General features: G+C 54.9%; 1 protein-coding gene and 2 non-coding genes across 4 annotated transcripts; all 3 read right to left on the bottom strand.

The window, feature by feature from the left end:
* Positions 1–6,368: 6,368 nt before the first annotated feature.
* TBRG4 (transforming growth factor beta regulator 4) lies at positions 6,369–16,255 on the bottom strand. 2 transcript variants are annotated; one of them, XM_065883963.1, is made up of 11 exons: positions 16,156–16,255; positions 13,787–14,251; positions 11,290–11,613; positions 10,509–10,680; positions 10,074–10,231; positions 9,350–9,460; positions 8,442–8,586; positions 7,838–8,083; positions 7,477–7,588; positions 7,249–7,363; positions 6,369–6,602 (listed from the first exon to the last, which is right to left on the bottom strand). In XM_065883963.1, the coding sequence occupies exons 2-11, from the start codon at positions 14,198–14,200 to the stop codon at positions 6,501–6,503; spliced, it is 1,899 nt and encodes a 632-aa protein (XP_065740035.1). In that variant the 5' UTR covers positions 14,201–14,251; positions 16,156–16,255; the 3' UTR covers positions 6,369–6,500. The 2 variants fall into 2 exon arrangements, with proteins under 2 accessions (XP_065740035.1, XP_065740036.1); XM_065883964.1 differs by lacking the exons at positions 10,074–10,231; positions 10,509–10,680; positions 16,156–16,255 and having other exon boundaries at positions 6,501–6,602; positions 13,787–14,200.
* LOC136128621 (small nucleolar RNA SNORA5) lies at positions 10,325–10,459 on the bottom strand. Its single transcript, XR_010656212.1, has one exon. It is a non-coding gene; the product is annotated as a small nucleolar RNA SNORA5 (small nucleolar RNA).
* On the bottom strand, positions 10,846–10,982 carry LOC136128620 (small nucleolar RNA SNORA5). Its single transcript, XR_010656211.1, has one exon. It is a non-coding gene; the product is annotated as a small nucleolar RNA SNORA5 (small nucleolar RNA).
* Positions 16,256–18,551: the final 2,296 nt, after the last annotated feature.

Genomic DNA, 18,551 nt, shown 5'->3' with positions numbered 1-18,551 from the left:
GCGCCGGGAGCGGAGGGGGTGGGACAGCCTCCTTCCCTCCCCATACCCCACCCCGGCTGCACTCTCCACCCGCGGTCCGCGGCCCCGCCTTTCCCGCAGCATCACCCCTCCGCCCCCACTAACGGGAGAGGGGTTCAGGGCCAGTAGGAGGCGTCAGCCCTTAGCCGGGTCGGGAAGAGTCAGAGGGTCTCCAGAATTCGGGGTGCGGGGCCGGGGGGGTGTTGGAGGTTCTGGGGGGCTGAGCGCTTTGGGGGAGGCGGCGGCGTAGTACCCCTGCTCGAACTCCCGGCCCCCAGCTACCCGTGCAGGGCTCCCCAGCCTAACCCAACGCCTCCATCCAAGAGGAGAGCTGGCGCCGCAGCTCCTCACTGATTGGCTGGTCCTCGCACGTCGGTCTCCGTGGCAACCGCCTCTCGGCTCCATGGCAACTAGAGCTGGCTGGCGGGAGCGCAGCAGGGAAGGTAGCCCCAGCGGAGCTCCGGGCTGACTGGTCCCCGGGGCTCCCCGCGGCTCAGCGCTGTCCCACCCTTCAGCTCTCGGGCAATGGAAAGAAGATGGAGAAACACGCCTTCCTCCATTCTCAGCAACCGCCCCTGCCACACCCCCGAGGACGCAAACCCTCCCCGAGCTTTCCGGAGATGCGCTCTTGCTTCCACGCAGGCCAGCCTGCACTCAGATTCGCCGAGCATCCGCCCTGTGCCAGGCTCCGGGAGACAGATGAACACTGTCACCACCCCAGAGATAGACGAGGGCGGGGGCAGGCAATCAGAGCGGCCATTGTTGCGGAGGGAGTCTCCTCCATCCTCAATCTTCTGTTGGCTCTACCCCAGAGCCCACGGAGCCAGGGGCTGCCTGCTGGGCATCTCCCCGGTGCACCAGGCACCAGACACATCATGTCCCAATCTAAGCCCTGCATCTTGCATCCCTCTCTGTCGCTGGAAATCTGTCCGTCTATCCCACTGGTGGGGGACTCCTCTTCCTCCCTTTCCTCCACACCCATCTTCACCCTCTTGGGTCTTGGAAACACCCAAGAGTTTCTAAGTTGCTCCTTCAGGGAACTCCCTGGCGGTCCAGTGGTTAGGACTCGGCGCTTTCACGGCTGGGTCCCGGGTTCAAGCCCTGGTAGGGGAACTAAGATCCCACAAGCCGCGGCACAGCCGGGGCGGGGAGAGTTGCGTCCTCCTACGGCCCCTTTCTCATCGCCTCAGCGGAGTCCTTCCTAAGTCTCACTTCTCTGCCAGCCCCTGTGGCGTGAGCTTGTCTCCCTGCTCCTCCTGACTAAGCCAAGAAAAATGCAGGAAATTAGAGACCACCAAAACTGAACTCTCAAAGATGAAAAGAGGAAGGTGAGCTGGTGAGGGACCCCAGGACTGGAGGAACAGTAGAGCAGCCCACCCAACAGAAGGGGACCCAAGCCCGGCATTTCCTAACCCACCCCTCCTCCCCACACACAGATGCTAGCAGGACGAGGGCCAGTGGACAGGAGTCTGTCACAATTCTAGGGAGTCTGGCAGAACTGGTACGAAGATCAAGGGACGTCTCCTGATATGGGGTCAAGGGAAGCACATTCCTCCCCACACCGTGCCCTGCCTCACTCAGGCTCCTGCCCCCCCGACCCCAACCAGAGGCTCTGGCGGATGGGGGCACTGGCAAGGGAAACTCCACGACGGCAGGCTTTCAGCCCAGCAAGCAGGGCTTCCTCCCCCAGGAAAACACCCCCTCCCCGACCCAAGGCACAGGATGGTCCAGCCTAGGAAGTGCCTCCCACCCATTCGAGAGCACCAGCAGGGCCCGGCGGCATGAGACCAACACAGTGCAAGAAAGCCCCTGAATGTTATACTGTCCTTAGATCCACAGGCCGTGAAAGCAGCCCAGGACCTGCATCTTGAACCCAAGCAGGATGACTGCCTGCTAAAAGTAAAAATTTGAACATAATAGCCTGTCTGGGATACAATTAAAAAAAAAAATACCCATCATACCGCGGAAATCAGGGAGGAACCCAACAACCAGGAAAATCACATCTAGAAGAAGAAAATTTTTAAGAAACACAGAACTGAACTGAATGAAGATAAAAATACAAAATCAGATTATGTGGTCTGCAGGTAACAGTGCTAAGAGGGATATTTACAGCACATCAGAAAAGGGGAAAGGTCTCAAATCAATCATCTAAGTTTCTACCTCAGGAAACTAGGAAAAGAAGGGCAAAATAAACCAAAACAAGCAGAAAGAAGGAAAGAGCAGAAATCAGTGAAACTGAAAACAGGAAAATAACAGAGGAAATCAATGAAACAAAAATGAATAGTTCTTTGGAAAATTGATAAACTTGCAAGATGGACAAAAATAGAGAAGACACAAATGACCAGTATGCAACGGGGGCTATAATGGTTAATTTTATGTGTTAACTTGAGTGGGCTTAGGGATGCCCAGTTAGCCCGTTAAATGCTATTTCTGGGTGTGTATGTGAGGGCATCTCTGGAGATTAGCATCTAATTCAGTAGACTGAGTAGAGATCCGCCCTCACCAATGTGGGTGGGCATCAGCCCATCCGCTGGGGTGGGGTCAGAGAGAAAGAAAAAGATGAAGGAATGGTGGATTCACTCTCCTTGAGCTGGGACGTCCTTCTCCTACCCTCGGACATTGGACTCCAGGGCTGATACCAGTGACACGCCACCCCACACCCCTCCCCATTCTCAGGCTTTTGCACTTGGACTGGATTTATACCAATGACTATGGTTTTCCTGGTTCTCCAGCTTGAGAAATGCAAATCATGGGACTTCTCGGCCGTCATAACTGCAGAGCCAATTCCTGTAATAAATCTCCACTTACATTTTTCTCTCTCACATATTCTGCTAGCCCTGTTTCTCTGGAGAATGCTGACTAATAACAGGGCTACAGAGTCTGAGGGCATTTCAAGGATACTAAGGGAATGCTACCAAGAATGCTCAGAAATTCACCAACTTGGAAGAAACGGACAATTACTTGAAAATTGAAATCCACCAAAAATTCAAACTAGATGAAATAGATAATATGAATAGTCCTAAAACCATGAAAGAAATTGAATTTGTAACTTAAAAAAAGCTTCCCCAAAGAAGTCTTCAGGCCCAGATAGTTTCACTGGAGTTCTACCAAGTACTTAAAGTAGAATTAACATCAATTTTAGACAATCACTTCCACAAAATAGGAGGAAACACTTCCTAACTCATTTTAGGAGACAAGAAATACCCTGATACCCAGACCACGCATAGATAGTGCCCAAAACAAACAAACAAAAAATACAGACTAATATCTTCCATGAACATAGGCACAAAAAAATCTAAAATGTAAGCAAATCAAATCCAACAATGTATATAAAGAATTACACATCGTGACCAAGTAGAATTTATTCCAGCTATGCAAGTGTGGTTCAACACTTGAAGATCAATGTAACCCTCTACACCAACAGACTAAAGAAGAAAAATTATATATCAATTGATACAGAAAAAGCATTTGACATAGCCCATCAGCCATACAGATTAAAAAAAAAAACAACTCAGCAAGTTAAAATAAACTTGATAAAAATCATATACAAAAGCCTTAAAGCTAACATCACCCTTGGTGGTGAAAGACTGAATGCCTTCTAAGATTGGGAACAAGGCAGGGATGCCTGTTCTCAACAGAAGCTCCCCTCCCCCACCCTTTTTTCAAACTGCTGGAAGTTCTAACCCCTGCAGTAAGGCAAGAAAAGTAAGTAAAAAGCAGATGGACCTCAGAATGAAAGCATGAGGAGCTCCACTGACCAGCTCCCCAGTGAAAGCTGGTGAAAATTATAAAACAGGCAAACATTTAAAGCTCTGGGAAGGGTCTGAAGGGCAAATAGGTGAAGCAATAGCTAGTCAAGATCTATGCTGGGAATTCCCTGGCGGTCCAGTGGTTAAGACTTTGTACTTCCACTGCAGGGGGAGTGGGTTTCCCCCCCCGCTGGGGAACTAAGATCCCGCATGCCACGTGGCACAGCCCAATAAAATAAAATATATGCAAATTTACAAAGAAAGCAGTCTGGAGTATTTGAGAATCCAGCGTGTACAGAGTGCTGCAGCCAAGAACACAGGGCCCCTCACCCCCTGCCCCTACCCTGGGGGGATGAAGGGCTTTGGCACTTCTTATCCTGCCCCCAGATACCCGCTGCTAGAGCTGAACCCCAGGCAAGTGTGGCCAAGAGGTGGGGCTCCCTTCTGTTTAGTCCCCACTTGTGCGAGAGAGACTCTATTTCACCAAAATTTAGAACTTTTGTGTTTCAAAGGCCACCATCAAGAAAGTGAAAATATAGCCCACAGAATGGGAGAAAATATTTGCAAGTCATTTATCTGATAAGGGACTTGTTTCTAGAACGTATGAAGAACTCTTACAACCCAATAAGACAACCTAATTAAAAACTGGACAAAGGATCTGAATAGGTATTTCTCCAAAAATTGTATGTAAATAGGCCATAAGCACATGAAAAGATATCATTAGTCATCATGGAAATGAAAATCAAAACCACAATGGGATAGCGCTTCATACCCACCAAGATGACTAGAATAAAACATCAGGTAAGTGTTCAGCATCCCTAGCCATTAGGCAAATGCAAGTGAAAAGCTATCACTCCATACCCTCCAGTTGCTGCAGGAACCCCTGCGAACACCAAAGGCTGGCAGGGATGTGGAGGTCCTCACACTGCTGGTGGGACCGTAACACGGTACAGCACCGCCCGCACACACTGTGGTAGTTTCTTAAACAGCATAGAAATCCCATACGACCCAGCAGCTGTATTCCCGGGCACTCATCCCAGCGAAGTGAAAGCTTAGGTTTACACAAACACCCACACACAGCGCTGAATCAGTCTAACAGCAGTAAAGAGGAAGGACCTACTGGATGAAATGCCACAGAATGGTGCCCGTGAAGAAACCCAGTATCTAAAGGTTGTACACTGTATGATTCCTCGATAGAACATTCTCCAAGTGACAAAACACATGAGGACAGGTTGGCAGCTGCTGGTTAGCTGAGAACAAGGTGGAGGTACGAGCATAAAGGACAACACGCGGTGTCCTGCATGTGGACCTTTATTCCCGTCAGTGTCCTGGTGTGACATGTGCCAGAGCTCTACAAGATGTCACCTTTGGGGAAACTGGTAGGGGCACAAGAGACCACTGTGTAGTTCCTTACAACTGCAGAGAAGCTGTTAAAGTATCTCAGATAGAAGCCAGAGATCCTGGTGAACAGGACGAGCTCTTTCCTCGCTGGGAGCCCCCAGAGGCGCCCCCGCTGGCCCAGCCCCGCGCGCTTGTCCACACTCGCCCTTCACTGTGCAGTGCTCCCTGCTCCCTCATCTTGCCTGGGCTTGGACTCAGCAGCTTCAGAAAGCCATCTTGGCTGCCCCTGTCTCTGGGTGAAGAACCCCCGCCAGCCTGTGCAAGTGACAAGGAGCCACGTCCTGTGAGCTGGTGCCCAATGGTTCCCCCGCTACCCCAATGCCTGTGTGCCTCACTCTCTGAGGGACCGCTTTGGAGGGAGCGGGGAACAGCTGGGATGGGGGCCCACAGGGGCGAGATGGCCCTTCTCCTCTGCTCAGCCCCACTCACACCAGCCTCTCTCCACTCTGTACTGCTGGAGGCACATGACACTGCCCTGTCTCCAGCAGTCTCCTGTGAGGGACTGCAAGAAAGCCCATTTTTTTTGGCCATCCTGCGTGGCTTGTGGGATCTCTTACCCAACGAGGGATTGAACCCTGGCCCCCAGCTGTGGAAGCGTGGAGTCCTAACCACTAGACTGCCAGGGAATCCGGAGAATGCCTATTTCTTTCCAGCCTCTGGGGGCGCTGCTGCTGGTGTGGTGAAGGGGCCCGGGCTACGCAGGCAGACAGTTCCCACAATGGCAGCATGACACCACGGCACTCTGGTCTGGGTGTAAGGATAGCAAGGGGTCTCTTCCGGCCCCAGTGTCAGTCAAGTGCATGCCTGTCTTCTACTCAGAGCCAGTGCCTCCTGAGTGACTGGCCTTATGCCACGTGGCAGTGTAGGCCGTCAGGGTCCCCCACTCTCCCAAGACCATCGGATGGGAGGGGAACTCCCAGGACGACTGTCATCAGTAACCACGCCATGATTAGAACCCCAAGCCATGCACTGAAAACCCCACTGCCCCCCGCCGGGAAGGTCCCCGTGCGCTGAGGTTCAGCACTGCAGGACTCAGCCGCTGCTGGGGCTGACTGCCAGCCCTGAGCAACAGGCCAGCCGTGCACGAATGTACACAAGAAGGGTCCTCCGTGGGTGGCAGAGAAGCTGGTACAGACAGGCAGCTGATTAAACATTTATTACCCATGAAAGAACGACCTGCCACTCAGAGATGCTGGCCATCAGCCCACTTCCGGCCAAGGTCCTGCACTGAGGTTTGTCCTCGAGCGTGCCACCTCTGGCCCACCAGTGCTCGTGGCTAGGCCTCCAGGGGAGTCCGGCCCCCTGGTCACACAGTCCTTGCTACGGGACAGGTTACTTGGCCAGCTCCTCTGCCACTGCTTTGCGCATCTTGTCCTTGAGGTAGGCGCTCTTCTGCCATTCAGACTTAAGTTCCAGCCACTCGTAGTATGGGACCTGGGGAGGCAGGAGACAAGTCAGGACAGGCGGGGACCCTTGTCCCGCCTGCTGCCCTGCACACCACACTCCTGGCCTCCAAATCCCGAAGGAGGAAGCCCACGGAGCTGCCGCAGCATGGGTGGGGAAGAGACCCTGACTTGGTCAGTGCTGAGCTGCAGGGGCCCACGGCTACACAGGACCAAGAGCAGCCTCTAGATTTTAAAAGCTGTGCCGAAAGCAAAACAAAAAACCCAACAGGAGAGTCACTCATGTGAATCTCTGGCCCCTAACAGGACAGCCTGCTCCCATGGCAGAAGTCTCTGCAGTGAAAAGCTGGAGCCAGGCCCCAGGGCCGGAGCACAGCAGAACCCTGGCTGAGGCACACGTCGGCACTCGGACCCGGGCACCTGGTTGCTCTTACCCCGTCTAAGAGGCCCTGGCTGTGGAGATGGGAACAGTGCCTACGGCATCAGATACTTAAAAGCTGTGTGACGTTGAGAAAGATACAACACCCTTTCAAGCTTCCCTTTTCTCACGTGAACGGGGAATCCCAACATGGCTGACCTCAAGAGCTGGGGTCCGTGTGAGCACTGGCTCCTCCCATAACCCGACTGGGCCGGAGGCTTCTCCCTGTGCAGTCACCACCCACCCAACAGACACTCACATCGACCAGCAGGAAGCCAGCGGCCAGCAGGTGGCGCCGGGCCAGCACGAAGCGCCCCAGTAAGTCTTTGCTCCGGCTGTTGAAGTTGGGGAACTCCCAGCGCAGGAAGGCCAGCCTGCAGGAAGAGGGGCGCTGTGGGTGCTGACAGCTCTCCTAGGCCCCTGGAGGGAAGAGGGGATGCTGAGGAGCCAAGTGCACGTGGCCCCCGAGGCTCGTGTGGTCGCTCACCTCTTGGCCCCCGGCGGTAGTGGCTGGCTGCCAGAGGGCAGGGCGAGATGAGGGGCCACAAAGGCCCTCAGGGGCAGGAGCTGGCTGTCTGTGTCCAGCAGCACCTCAGCATCTAGGAAGAGCACGGAATGAAAACGTGTTGGGGACTGTCCCTTGGTGTCCAACTGGGCTGACAGCCCCGCCCCTACGATGGATGAACAGAGACCCTGGAGAGCAGAAGGGGCAGGTTTAGAACAGTCCCCAGATGGGACTGCTGGGTGGGGGAGGGGAGGGGAGGGGAGGGGAGGAAGGGGAGGGGAGGGGAGGGGAGGAAGGGGAGGGGAGAGGGAGGGGAGGGGGAGGGGGAGGGGAGGGCCCTCACCCAGAACCCAGCCATACTGCGTGGCCACCATGAAGCTGCCCTTGTCGGCACTCCCCAGCAGCCCCTTCAGCGTCTCCTGCAGCTCCTTCTGCAAGGGGGTCGCCTTCCTGTCAAGGGCCGAGGGCCTGGGGACCAAGGCTGAGGCTGGCAAAAGGGGGCCCGTGTACTCGGGGTGCTCCAGCTGGGCAGTGGCATTGATATGGAGCAGCTTCTGGAAGGTGCTTTGATCCTTTCGGGACTCGACACCTAACGGTAGAGGATGGAGAGAGAGGGGAGGAGCTGGCGGAGGGCCAGGAGGAAGACGGTGGAGGAACACGGGGGGCCAGGTGGGAGAGCCAGAGGCACCCCTCACCCAAGTCTCACCCTGGACTCTGGGCCAGGAGCAGCGGGAAGAGGGTCTGCCGGTCACCCACTAGGAGTGGACAGAGAAGGAGCAGATGCTGGGTGAGCCCGGGCTTGCCCGGTCTCCCCGATGGTGAGCGGAGCCCTGAGGCTCCCAGGCGCCCTCCTGGCTCAAGGCTGGGGCGGTACTTGGGATGGGGCGGGGGATGCACAGGGGGCTTGCCATCACTCAGGAGAGGGAGGAATACCCCCCACCGCTCACCTAGAAACTGGGTGTGAAACTCAGGGTGGAGCACAGCCTGCAGCTCGGCCTCCAGCACCTGCTGCAGCACACACAGGGCCCACACCACGTCCACCTGCAGGGCTGGCTCCAGGCCCGCCAGCTCTGACCCCAGCTTCTCATGCACCTGGGCAAGGACGGGGTGGGGTGGGGAAAGCAGGTTTGCTCCGTGGCCGCAGGCATCCCTGGGTGGGCAGCACCTGGAGCTGCGTTATGACCTGGCCACGCTGAGGCCCAAGGGGGTGATGGGGAGCAACGCTGGCCAAGGTGCTCTTGGTCAGGCTTGGGGCACCCCTGGTGGAAGGTACCAGAAACCCTCCTCATCCCTTAGGCCCAATCTGGACGGCAGCTGTGTTCCCCCCCGCTGCCCCTCCCACTGGCAGGGACCTATGGCACAAAACCACGTCTCCTGCACAGGGGAGGTATTTCTGGCCCTGAGAGGAGTTAGAGGTTATGAAAGGGGAAGCAGCTGGCTGGCTGGGGCAGTGCCCACCGCGGGGCCCTAGGGTCATACCCAGTCCACTCACAGGATGCTCTCACCCCTGCAAGTGGATTGAGGTCTCTGAGCCCCAACAGGGCATTGAGGGAGCCCTAGGAAGCAAGAGCAAGGGTCCCCCAGCCCTACTGCACAGTGAGCCATCAGATGCCCTCCTGACCCTTGGCTGCCATGCTGGATTTTGCGTGTCTCGTCCCCAGACAATCCCTGGGACGCCTGGCTCTAGCCAGCTCCATGTGCCCATGCTGGGCCTTCTTCCTTACTGCCTACACCCGGGGCTCCTCAGCACATATCCGGTCTCTTCCCTCCCTCCCACTCGGTCCCGAGCTGCTCCGAGGAGGGCTGAGTATCCGAGGTAGGGAGAGTGTAGGAGCTGGGGGCGTGTAGACTGTACCAGGCTGAAGAACGGATCCTCCCGTTCTGGGCGGAAGTTCACACGGGCGAAAGCCAGGAGCATGTTGTACAGGTGTGGCAGAGTGATGCTCTGGGCTCTGTCCAGGACGTGCTGGGCCGGTCAGGTAGGACAGAAAGGCCGGATGAGAGGTGCCCGGTGGCCAGTGCCCCATGCAGAACTGGCCCTCCCCCAGAGCCCATGAGCTCCCAGCCCCAAGGGGTAATTTACACAGCGCAGTGGGCAGAGGGCCAGACCCTATCCTCCCAGAGGCAATCACACACACAAAAGGCCCCTGACGACAGCTTTAGAAATACTCCTCAGCCTACAAACACAGTTTCAACCTGTTGCACATGAACCTAAGTGCAAACGTCCTCTTTCTTCACAACTCCATTCTGGGGCAGCTGGAAGTTTAGGGAGAGTTCTGAGTGGATTCTCAGCCTCGCTGTCTACACTGCTCCCCACACAGCTACCCAAAGACAGACAAAAACTCCTACGAAATTTGGTGAAAGAATGGAAGAAACCGTTTACAACTATACTTTCTTTCACTACTAAATCGTATCATTTCTCTCCAAATAAGCCAGAATAAGGACTCCATGTTTGCCACCAGGAAGTGTTTCCAGGCCGGAGGGGCCTCCCTAATGAAATGACCAGGGAGCCGGCTTACGCAGTGGGTCAGGCACAGAAGGCCCTCAAAGCCAGGCCTCAGGCCTGCACCCCAGCTCACCTGGGCAAAGGCCTCAAACAGGGGCAGATTGAGCCACTTAAGGAAGGCAAAGGACTTGGTGCAGCGGGCCACCTCGCTGGACGTCAGGCTAGGAGTGTGGGGCAACAAGTCTGCAGCCAAGCGCTGGAACACCTGCGTCTGGTGGAAGCCGAGTTTGCCTTGGGGACAGAGCCCGAGATTTAACTGGTGAGGATCGGCAGGCCACCCTCAGGCCCACCCACCACCCACCCTGGTCTCAAGAAGCAAGAGCTTGGTGTCTGTAACCAAATTTATCCCTGAGGCCCAGCAGAGAGGATCAGGGCCTGTGAGTCACAGTGTTTCTGTGGCAGCCTTTTAGGCCAGTGTCCGCCACGGGTGAGGCAGGCACCGAATTTGACACAGCTGCGGCCAGAACTCAGCCCCCGCCCCACTCTGCTCTCCGTGCACAGGGCTCACCATAGGCGTAGGCCAGGTCCAGGAGGACGCCTTTCGTCAGGGGGAAGGGCTTCTGGACCAGGTGGTACGAGATGGCCCGCAGCAAGGGCACCGACCGCCGGTTCTGAGCTGCCAATGTCACCAGCACCTTCCGCAGCTCCTCGGGGCCAAAATGCTCCACCAGCTCCAGGCACTGTCAACCACAGCCGGCAGGGTCAGCTCGACGGCCCGAGGGCCAGGGGTCCCATGCAGTGCAGGCCCTGCGAGACAGTAACTGGGCCTGAGCTTACTAAACACAGGCCCCACCCGTGCAGGGCCTGCCCCCACGCCCACCCCAGGGAGCCCCCAGACCGGGGCGCAATGTCTGCAGCCAAACTTATCCCCAGGCCCCAGGGCAGAGGACCCGGGGCCCATGAGCTGCGGAGCTTGCTGTAGCAGTCATCTGGGCCAGCCCCCGCTACCACGGGAACAGGGGCTGAATTTGACTTGACTGCAGCGCTGGGGGTGGAGCAGGGGGTGGGCAGGCGTGGAATCTCTAGGAAGCACTAGCTGGGGGCTGAGCCACTGGGGTGGCCCAGGACACACTTCAGGAGTTGCCGGCCATGCCGCCTCCAGGTTATGTGCAAGATGCAATTTTGGAGGAATACAAAGGAGTGGGGTTCAGGCTCTGCACCCCCCTGGCTGGATCCTTGGAGGAGCCAGTGGGTGCGGAGAGCTGCCTCCAGCTGTCTGAAGCGCCAGTCCCTCCAGTGCCATGCCTCAGCCTCCGGACAGAAGCTGCCAGGGCTCTGGATCTCAGTACCTTGTCCTCCAGGCGGGTCATCAGAGACTCGGAGAGGTGCCCCGTCTTCATCATCATGGCCACCAGCACGCGGCTGTCATCAATTTCTGCCCAGCGCCGCTCCAGCTGCACCAGCAGCTCGGCCAGCAGCTCCTGGGAGTCCTGCTCCTGCATGTAGTTGGCGCTGGACTCGGCCAGGAAGGCCAGGTGCTTGTACTTCAGCCTGCGCATGCGCCAGCGGACCTCCTGCTCCACCGACCGCAGCTCCTTGGAGGTGGGGGGAAGGCCCAGTGCATAGAGGCTCCGGAGCAGCTTCACGAGGGTCCCATGCCAAACTGCAGTGATCTGGGTGGGGGGACACAGGCAAGGTCACACCCGGGACCCTGCTGACCCTGTGCTGTTACAGAGCGGGCCGAGGCTCCGAGCTGGTGGCTGCCTCCCTAGAAGCAGCTCCCCACCTGTCACTTACGCGGGCGCACCAGGCTGCTCCTCCCTCACAGCTGTCTGGGCCAGCAGGCCCACCACAGTGCTCCCTGCAGGGCGTGTCTCCAGGCCTCAGAGGAATACGGGGGCCACTCGGGGAGCCCTCTGGTCCCACCCCCAGGGAAGGCAGTATTCAGTAGCTGAGCAGGGCTCTGTTGTCTGCGGCGCTAAGGCCCTTAACTCCGCCACTCTGCAAGTCTCCTGAGCCCTCATCTGTGAAATGGGGCTGCAGTGCTGAGAGGGGGAGCTGAAATCACACACACGTGAGGGGCAAACAAAAAAGCTGTTGTGTGAAAGGCCGGGCAGAAGGAGAAAAGTATGCGGGACTTCCCTGGCAGTCCAGTGGTTAGGACCCTGCACTTCCACTGCAGGGGCCGGGTTCAGTCCCTGGTTTGGGGAACTAAGATCCCACAAGTTGCGTGGTGCAGTAAAACAAAAAATAGGTATGGGGCTTCCCTGGTGGCGCCGTGGCTGAGAGTCCGCCTGCCGATGCAGGGGACACGGGTTCGTGCCCCGGTCCGGGAAGATCCCACATGCCGCGGAGCGGCTGGGCCTGTGAGCCCTGCGAGCCATGGCCGCTGAGCCTGCGCGTCCGGAGCCTGTGCTCCGCAACGGGAGAGGCCGCAACAGTGAGAGGCCCGCGTACTGCAAAAAAAAAAAAAAAAAAAAAAAAAATAGGTATGAATTTGATCTCAGCATCACATGAGCCTCCAGTGGCTCCTGCTTTTTCTGCAGATTTCCCTGAAGTAGGAAGGCTCTTTAAAAGAAATCTTGTTCACTGCTTACATTTCTAAATACTTTGTTCCTGGTTCATTACTAGCTTGTAATTTTGTTACAATGTAATTTGTTACAGTGTAATTTTGTAATTACAATTTTGTAATTTTGTTCCAAATGTTCAGTCTTGTCTCTAAAGCTTACTTTGTATATAAAATGTTCAATGAATAACAACTAGAATTATAGTCTTAGAAAAAAAAGGGATCTACTTAATTTTTGAGTTATATTCTCAGTAAGAAATAAATCTCTACTGTGAACCGCACATACACACTTAACTAAGACAAAAAGTTCCACGAAACACTTCCCTTACTACATGTGAACTGTTTTCTATATTACTCTATCTCATTAAAAACACTTGGCCACTTCCACTACACTTTCATAACCTACAGTTTGAAAAATTTCATTTAACGTGGCCCCTTCCTTGAGCTGCGACTCTCCTCTTCACCATCCCTGACAAGTGGACACAGGGCCTCACCCTTCTGGAGCAGCCAGGGGGAGGGTCTGTACCTCTCTGCTGCGTCCCAGGCCCTCTGGCTCCAGCAGACCCCATGGAGCCACGGGAAGGGTCTGCGTGAAGGGAGTCCTTCCTCACACGGAACATCAACTGGGTAGAGTCCTGCCCCCAATCCCTGCCACACACAGGTCCCTTCTCTCCACGCTCCACCTTTAAGGATCTGATTGGATAACGCCCGTGGGCAGCTCAAGTTTCTGAGATCCTCCGCTAGTCACCCCTCATCTCCTCCAGCTTCAAGAGTGTTTCCCCCGTCAGCCAGACACTGAGTGGGGGCTATGCAAGCCAAGACTGCAGGGCGAGGGGGAAAGCCCCCAAGGCATTGAGAAGAACGGTGCTCGATCCTTGTGCTCCTTATTTACTGTGTCTGAGTTGCTTATCTGCAAGATGAGGACAGCAATGTTCACCTAACAGACCTGCTGTGAGGATTAACAAGAGAAAGCAGACCTAATTGGGAAGGAAATCCAAAAAAGAGGAGTTATATGTATTTGAATAGCTGATTCACTTTGCTGTACAGCAGAAACTATGGTGTAAAGCAACTATATTCTAGTAAAAATTAATTTAAAAAAAGAGAAGAAACACATTAAAGTACTTTGGAATCTATAAAATGAAAAAATACCACTGGACGTGGAGGGCCTGAACACACAGCAGAGCTCCTGTCTACACCCGGAAAGTGACTGGATGCTTCCGACTCCAGGGCCTCTGCCGTTTTCTGCTTGTTGAACCCGCAGGAAGGGCTCTCGAACCCACCTGGCTGTTGACAAGATGGAGAAGTTGCCGAAAGCGGGCGTCCTGTATGAGCAAGGCTTTGTCTTTCGGCTTCTCAGACAGCAGGCGAGAGAGCTGGATGAGCGTGAGGGCGGCGTGGTTCTCGTGCAGACAGTGACCGCCACCCAGAAGCTCCAGGAGCTCCTCTGGCCTGGTGGCCTTCTCGATGAGCTGGTCCACCTCCTGGTGCTCAGGGTAGGGAGTAAACACCTGTTCCTTCTCCACAAGCTCTGACAAAGGACCTGGGAGGCGGGAGCTGGATGAGGTAGCCGAGGAAGTAAGAGGCTTCTGGGCTCCCCGGGCGAGTCTCAGCTGGCCAACCGGGGACACGGCAGGGGCCAGACGGGTGGCTTCCCTCAGGAGGCACGTGCATCGCTTCACTAGCCGAACAGCCATGGCGGCCTGGGGGGCGGGGAGAGAAGCCTCCTAGCAAGTGACTCCAAAGCCCTGAAAAGAAAAAGGACAGAGAAGGGAGTGGTGCAGAGGCAGTTCCCAACTCCCAAACACAACAGAAGAACCAGACAAATGAAAAGGAGTTACAAGGACTTCCCTGGTGGCGCAGTGGTTAAGAATCCGCCTGCCAATGCAGGGGACACGGTTTGATCCCTGGTCCGAGAAGATCCCACATGCCGCAGAGCAACTAAGCCCACGCGCCACAACTACTGAGCCTGCGCGCCACAACTATTGAAGCCCATGTGCCCAGAGCCCATGCTCCGCAACAAGAGAAGCCACCGCAATGAGAAGCCCAAGCACCGCAACAAAGAGTAGCCCCCGCTCGCCGCAACTAGAGAAAGCCCGAACGCAGCAACGAAGACCCAACACAGCCAAAAATAAAGAAATAAAATAAATTTACTAAAAAAATAAAGAGTCACAGCCACACTCCCCATAAACCAGCCCAAACCTCTCCTTCCTGACTGACCATGCGTATGCAGCAGCGTTTTCTGAAGCAAAAATCTCAGAGGACTTCTGCTTCAGTACATAATATAACCAATAACAAGACTTAGGAGCACCACTTAGGAGCTTGGCTGGAGGGTTTCCAGTCCTGGCTGTAGAATCACCTAGGGAATGGTTCAACACCTCAGAATCCCAGGCCCGACCCAAGACCTCTTGAGTGGGAGTCTCTGCACACAGGGCTTGAACAGCGTTCCCCCCTTTTTTAATTTTTAAAAGTACGCAAGATTAAAAATTATTGACTTATGGAGACGATGAGACAGAATATTTTAAATTAGACTACTCATGGAAAACCCTGGACATATCATCCATATATACATCCCACAGCTTCTGTGGATGTTATTTTAATACTTACAGATTGTGAATGAGCCTCCCCAAACCAACCTACACTATTACTCACCGACCTACTAAACACACACGCACACAGAGACACACACACACACTTTCCAAGAGCAAACCTCCTGAACCAATCATAAAAAGCACTTCACAACATGGCCCAGAACTGTCTTCCCAGTTTTACCTCTTTTTCCTCCCTGGAACACACCCTCATTCTAAACAGGCCTTGCACTTTCATTACACCTTGGCAGGGCAGGGCAGGGCAACGCCTGCTGCCTCTTTTTTTTTAACCCCCCTTCATAGGGCTCGGAAAATCACCCCCCATCTTCCCGCACCCAGACAAAAAACGTTACCTCCTCCAAGAATGTTACATATCCCGATGCAGCTGCTTTTAACAACTCTGTCCTGCTCACCAGCGTGAATAAATGACCTGGGTAAGGCACCCCGCCGGGGCACGATAAAAGGCGTTATAACCTGGGCCTCCCTCCTGCCAAAGCAGAGAACGTGTTTGACCTTCGATTTCCGAGAACTTGGCCTGGGACATTTTATTTTTACGTGAGGTCACTGTTGTAACTGTAGAAACCTTAGATTAACTGTACATAAAGCAAGAGACTCAGAGAGGAGGAACACCGACCCAAGGGTAACATCCACCACCCACAGAGCCCCAACGGCGGGGAAGCACTGAAAACGTTCCCTACTAAAGACCGTCCTACGAGCTAGCGAGGGAAACAAGTTCAGAAGCCCAACGGGGATTTGTGGAAACACCAACCCAGAAGTTCGGCCCTCAGACGCAGAAAGAGAACGACTTGTACGAAGGCCAGCCAGCGACAGCGCGGAGGACCAGGGCGGAATCGCAGGCCGCCACGCTGGACCTCGGAAAAGGGGCGCGTGCGCACGAGCAGGCGCGGCTCTGGGCCGGGCCCGCCCCCACCCCTGTGCCCCCCGTCCCCCACCCCTACCCCCTGCGTCCCGTGCGCCCTCCCGGTCTCCTCTCCCGGCCACGCCCCCATGCCTTCAGGACCTAGGCTCCTCAGGACCCTCTTCCCCCCGGCCCCGAGACCTACGCAGCCACCGCCGCCGCTGGCGCAAGCACCCCGGCTGACCTCCATACGCCCCAGCACGGCCCTCGGCCTACGCTGCGCGGCGCGCTCTTTTACGTCACTCGGTGCGCCGCCGGAAGCGAGGCTCGCCGCCGGAAGCGAGGCTCGCCGCCTGCCGCCCAGCCGGAAATCACTTCCGGTTCCTTTTTCCTGCTGGGGCGATGTTCGCTCAGGGCGCGGACTAGATGAAGTGAGTGACAGGTGTTGAGCAACTTCGGAAAAATGGGAGGGGCGGTGGGGAAGAATAAAGTGTCCAGAAACGGAGGCAGGGAGGCCTGGGGGCCTTCTGGTCAGTACCCGGCTCTCATTCGGAGTATAGGAGGCGACGCTTTGTCGTCAGTGCGTGCTTCCCACCACCTCCCACCCCCGCGCCTTACCCGCGGGCTTCTCACAGCCTCTAGAGAAGCCCCGGCTGTAGACTGCTCAGGGCTGGGCTGTGACACGCTGGGAAGGCCTCTCAGCGCAGGTGTGCGGAAATGTAGGCACCAATTGCCTAGATCTTGCAGTTTTTCCAAAAAAGAATCTAGGATTCTGGAATTTTATGTGCAGTCTCTTGACTTTTAAATATTGACGTTTACTTGTAAAAGAAACTGCGAGGTAAGCCAAGCAAGATGTATCTGAGTTGTGTATGTGGACTTGATTTATCTTTCTTCCTGCACGCCTTTTTTTTTTTTTTTTTTTTTTTTTTGCGGTACGTGGGTCTCTCACCGCTGTGGCCCCTCCCGCTGCGGAGCACAGGCTCCGGACGCGCAGGCCCAGCGGCCATGGCTCACGGGCCCAGACGCTCCGCGGCATGTGGGATCCTCCCAGACCGGGGCACGAACTCGCGTCCCCTGCGTTGGCAGGCGGACTCTCAACCACTGCACCACCGGGAAACCCTGCACGACTTTTTATTTCCATGGAATTAAGAATTGCTTTGTATTTTTGGCTTAAGATTCCAGGGACCTGCCTGGCGGTTTATTTTTAATTTAGTTTTAAAAAATAAATTTATTGGGCCTATCTGGTGGCGCAGTGGTTGAGAGTCCGCCTGCCGATGCAGGGGACACGGGTTCGTACCCCGGTCCGGGAAGATCCCACGTGCCGCGGAGCGGCTGGGCCCATGAGCCATGGCCGCTGGGCCTGCGCGTCCGGAGCCTGTGCTCCACAACGGGAGAGGCCACAACAGTGTGAGGCCCGCGTACCGCAAAAAAAAAGAAAAAAAAAATTATTTATCTTTGGCTGTGTTGCTGCACGCGGGGTTTCTATGGTTGTGGAGAGCGGGGGCTACTCTTTGTTGCAGTGCGTGGGCTTCTCATTGCCGTGGCTTCTCTTGTTGCGGAGCACGGGCTCTAGGTGCATGGGCTCAGTAGTTGTGGCTCGTGGGCTCAGTAGTTGTGGCTCATGGGCTCTAGAGCGCAGGCTCAGTAGTTGTGGCACACGGACTTAGTTGCTCCGTGGCATGTGGGAACTTCCCGGACCAGGGCTCAAGCCCGTGTCCCCTGCATTGGCAGGAGGATTCTCAACCCCTGCGCCTCCAGGGAAGCCCTCCTTGGCGGTTTAGTGGTTAAGACTCTGTGCTTCCAACGCAGGGGGTGTCGGTTCGGTCCCTGGTCGGGGAACTAAGATCCCATGTGCCGCGTGGCTTGGCCAAAAAATTTTTAAAATGGAAAAAAAAAATTCCATGTATTTGTCACAATTTCTACCTCAACCCTTCACCAGTTGTATAAATCTCTCAAGATGTTCAGACACTTCAGCTAGGTCACCAGTTTAATCTTACTGAAGAAGTGTCTTCCTGAACCTTCTGACCTCCTATGTGGATTATCACCGCTATGCTCTCAGCACGAGTGTCATCCTGGGATCTCCCTTTACCATGTCTCAGTATTCCTTTTGCTTCTGTTGATGCTAGCTCTTATTTTCTGTCCTTTATCTTATTTCTTGATTTATGCCCTTGTTTGGGTGGAGCACATCCTTCAGTACCTCTGTGAGAAATGATGCAAAGGAGGTCAGTAAAGGCCTTGCAGGTCTGAAATGTCTTTATTATATCTTCCTGCTTGATTGATAGTGTGGCTGGGTGTTTTAGAAATCATTTCCTGATTTTGAAGCCTTGGTTACTCTGTGAGCCTCTAGCTTTCAAGCTTTTTGAGTTTATGTGGAGTCCAAAAATTGTACATGAGGTGTTTTTTCGCCCGTCCTCCTTCCCTTCCTTCTTCCTTTTTCTTCCTGTTTTCTTCTCCTCTCCTCTGTTCTTTTCCTTTTTTTTTTAATTTCTAAAGTATGGAATCTAAATCTAAATCAATGAAAAAAGGATGTTGCAGTCATCAAGCCACTACAGCTGCACCTTGATGGTGAGCCCTGAGGGGACTCAGGATGGGGTACTGGCC

This window comes from Phocoena phocoena, chromosome 9, assembly GCF_963924675.1.
Source record: "Phocoena phocoena chromosome 9, mPhoPho1.1, whole genome shotgun sequence".
Lineage (NCBI taxonomy): Eukaryota > Metazoa > Chordata > Mammalia > Artiodactyla > Phocoenidae > Phocoena > Phocoena phocoena.
Note: the sequence above shows the minus strand (reverse complement) of the source record. Positions and strands in the feature narration are given on the sequence as shown.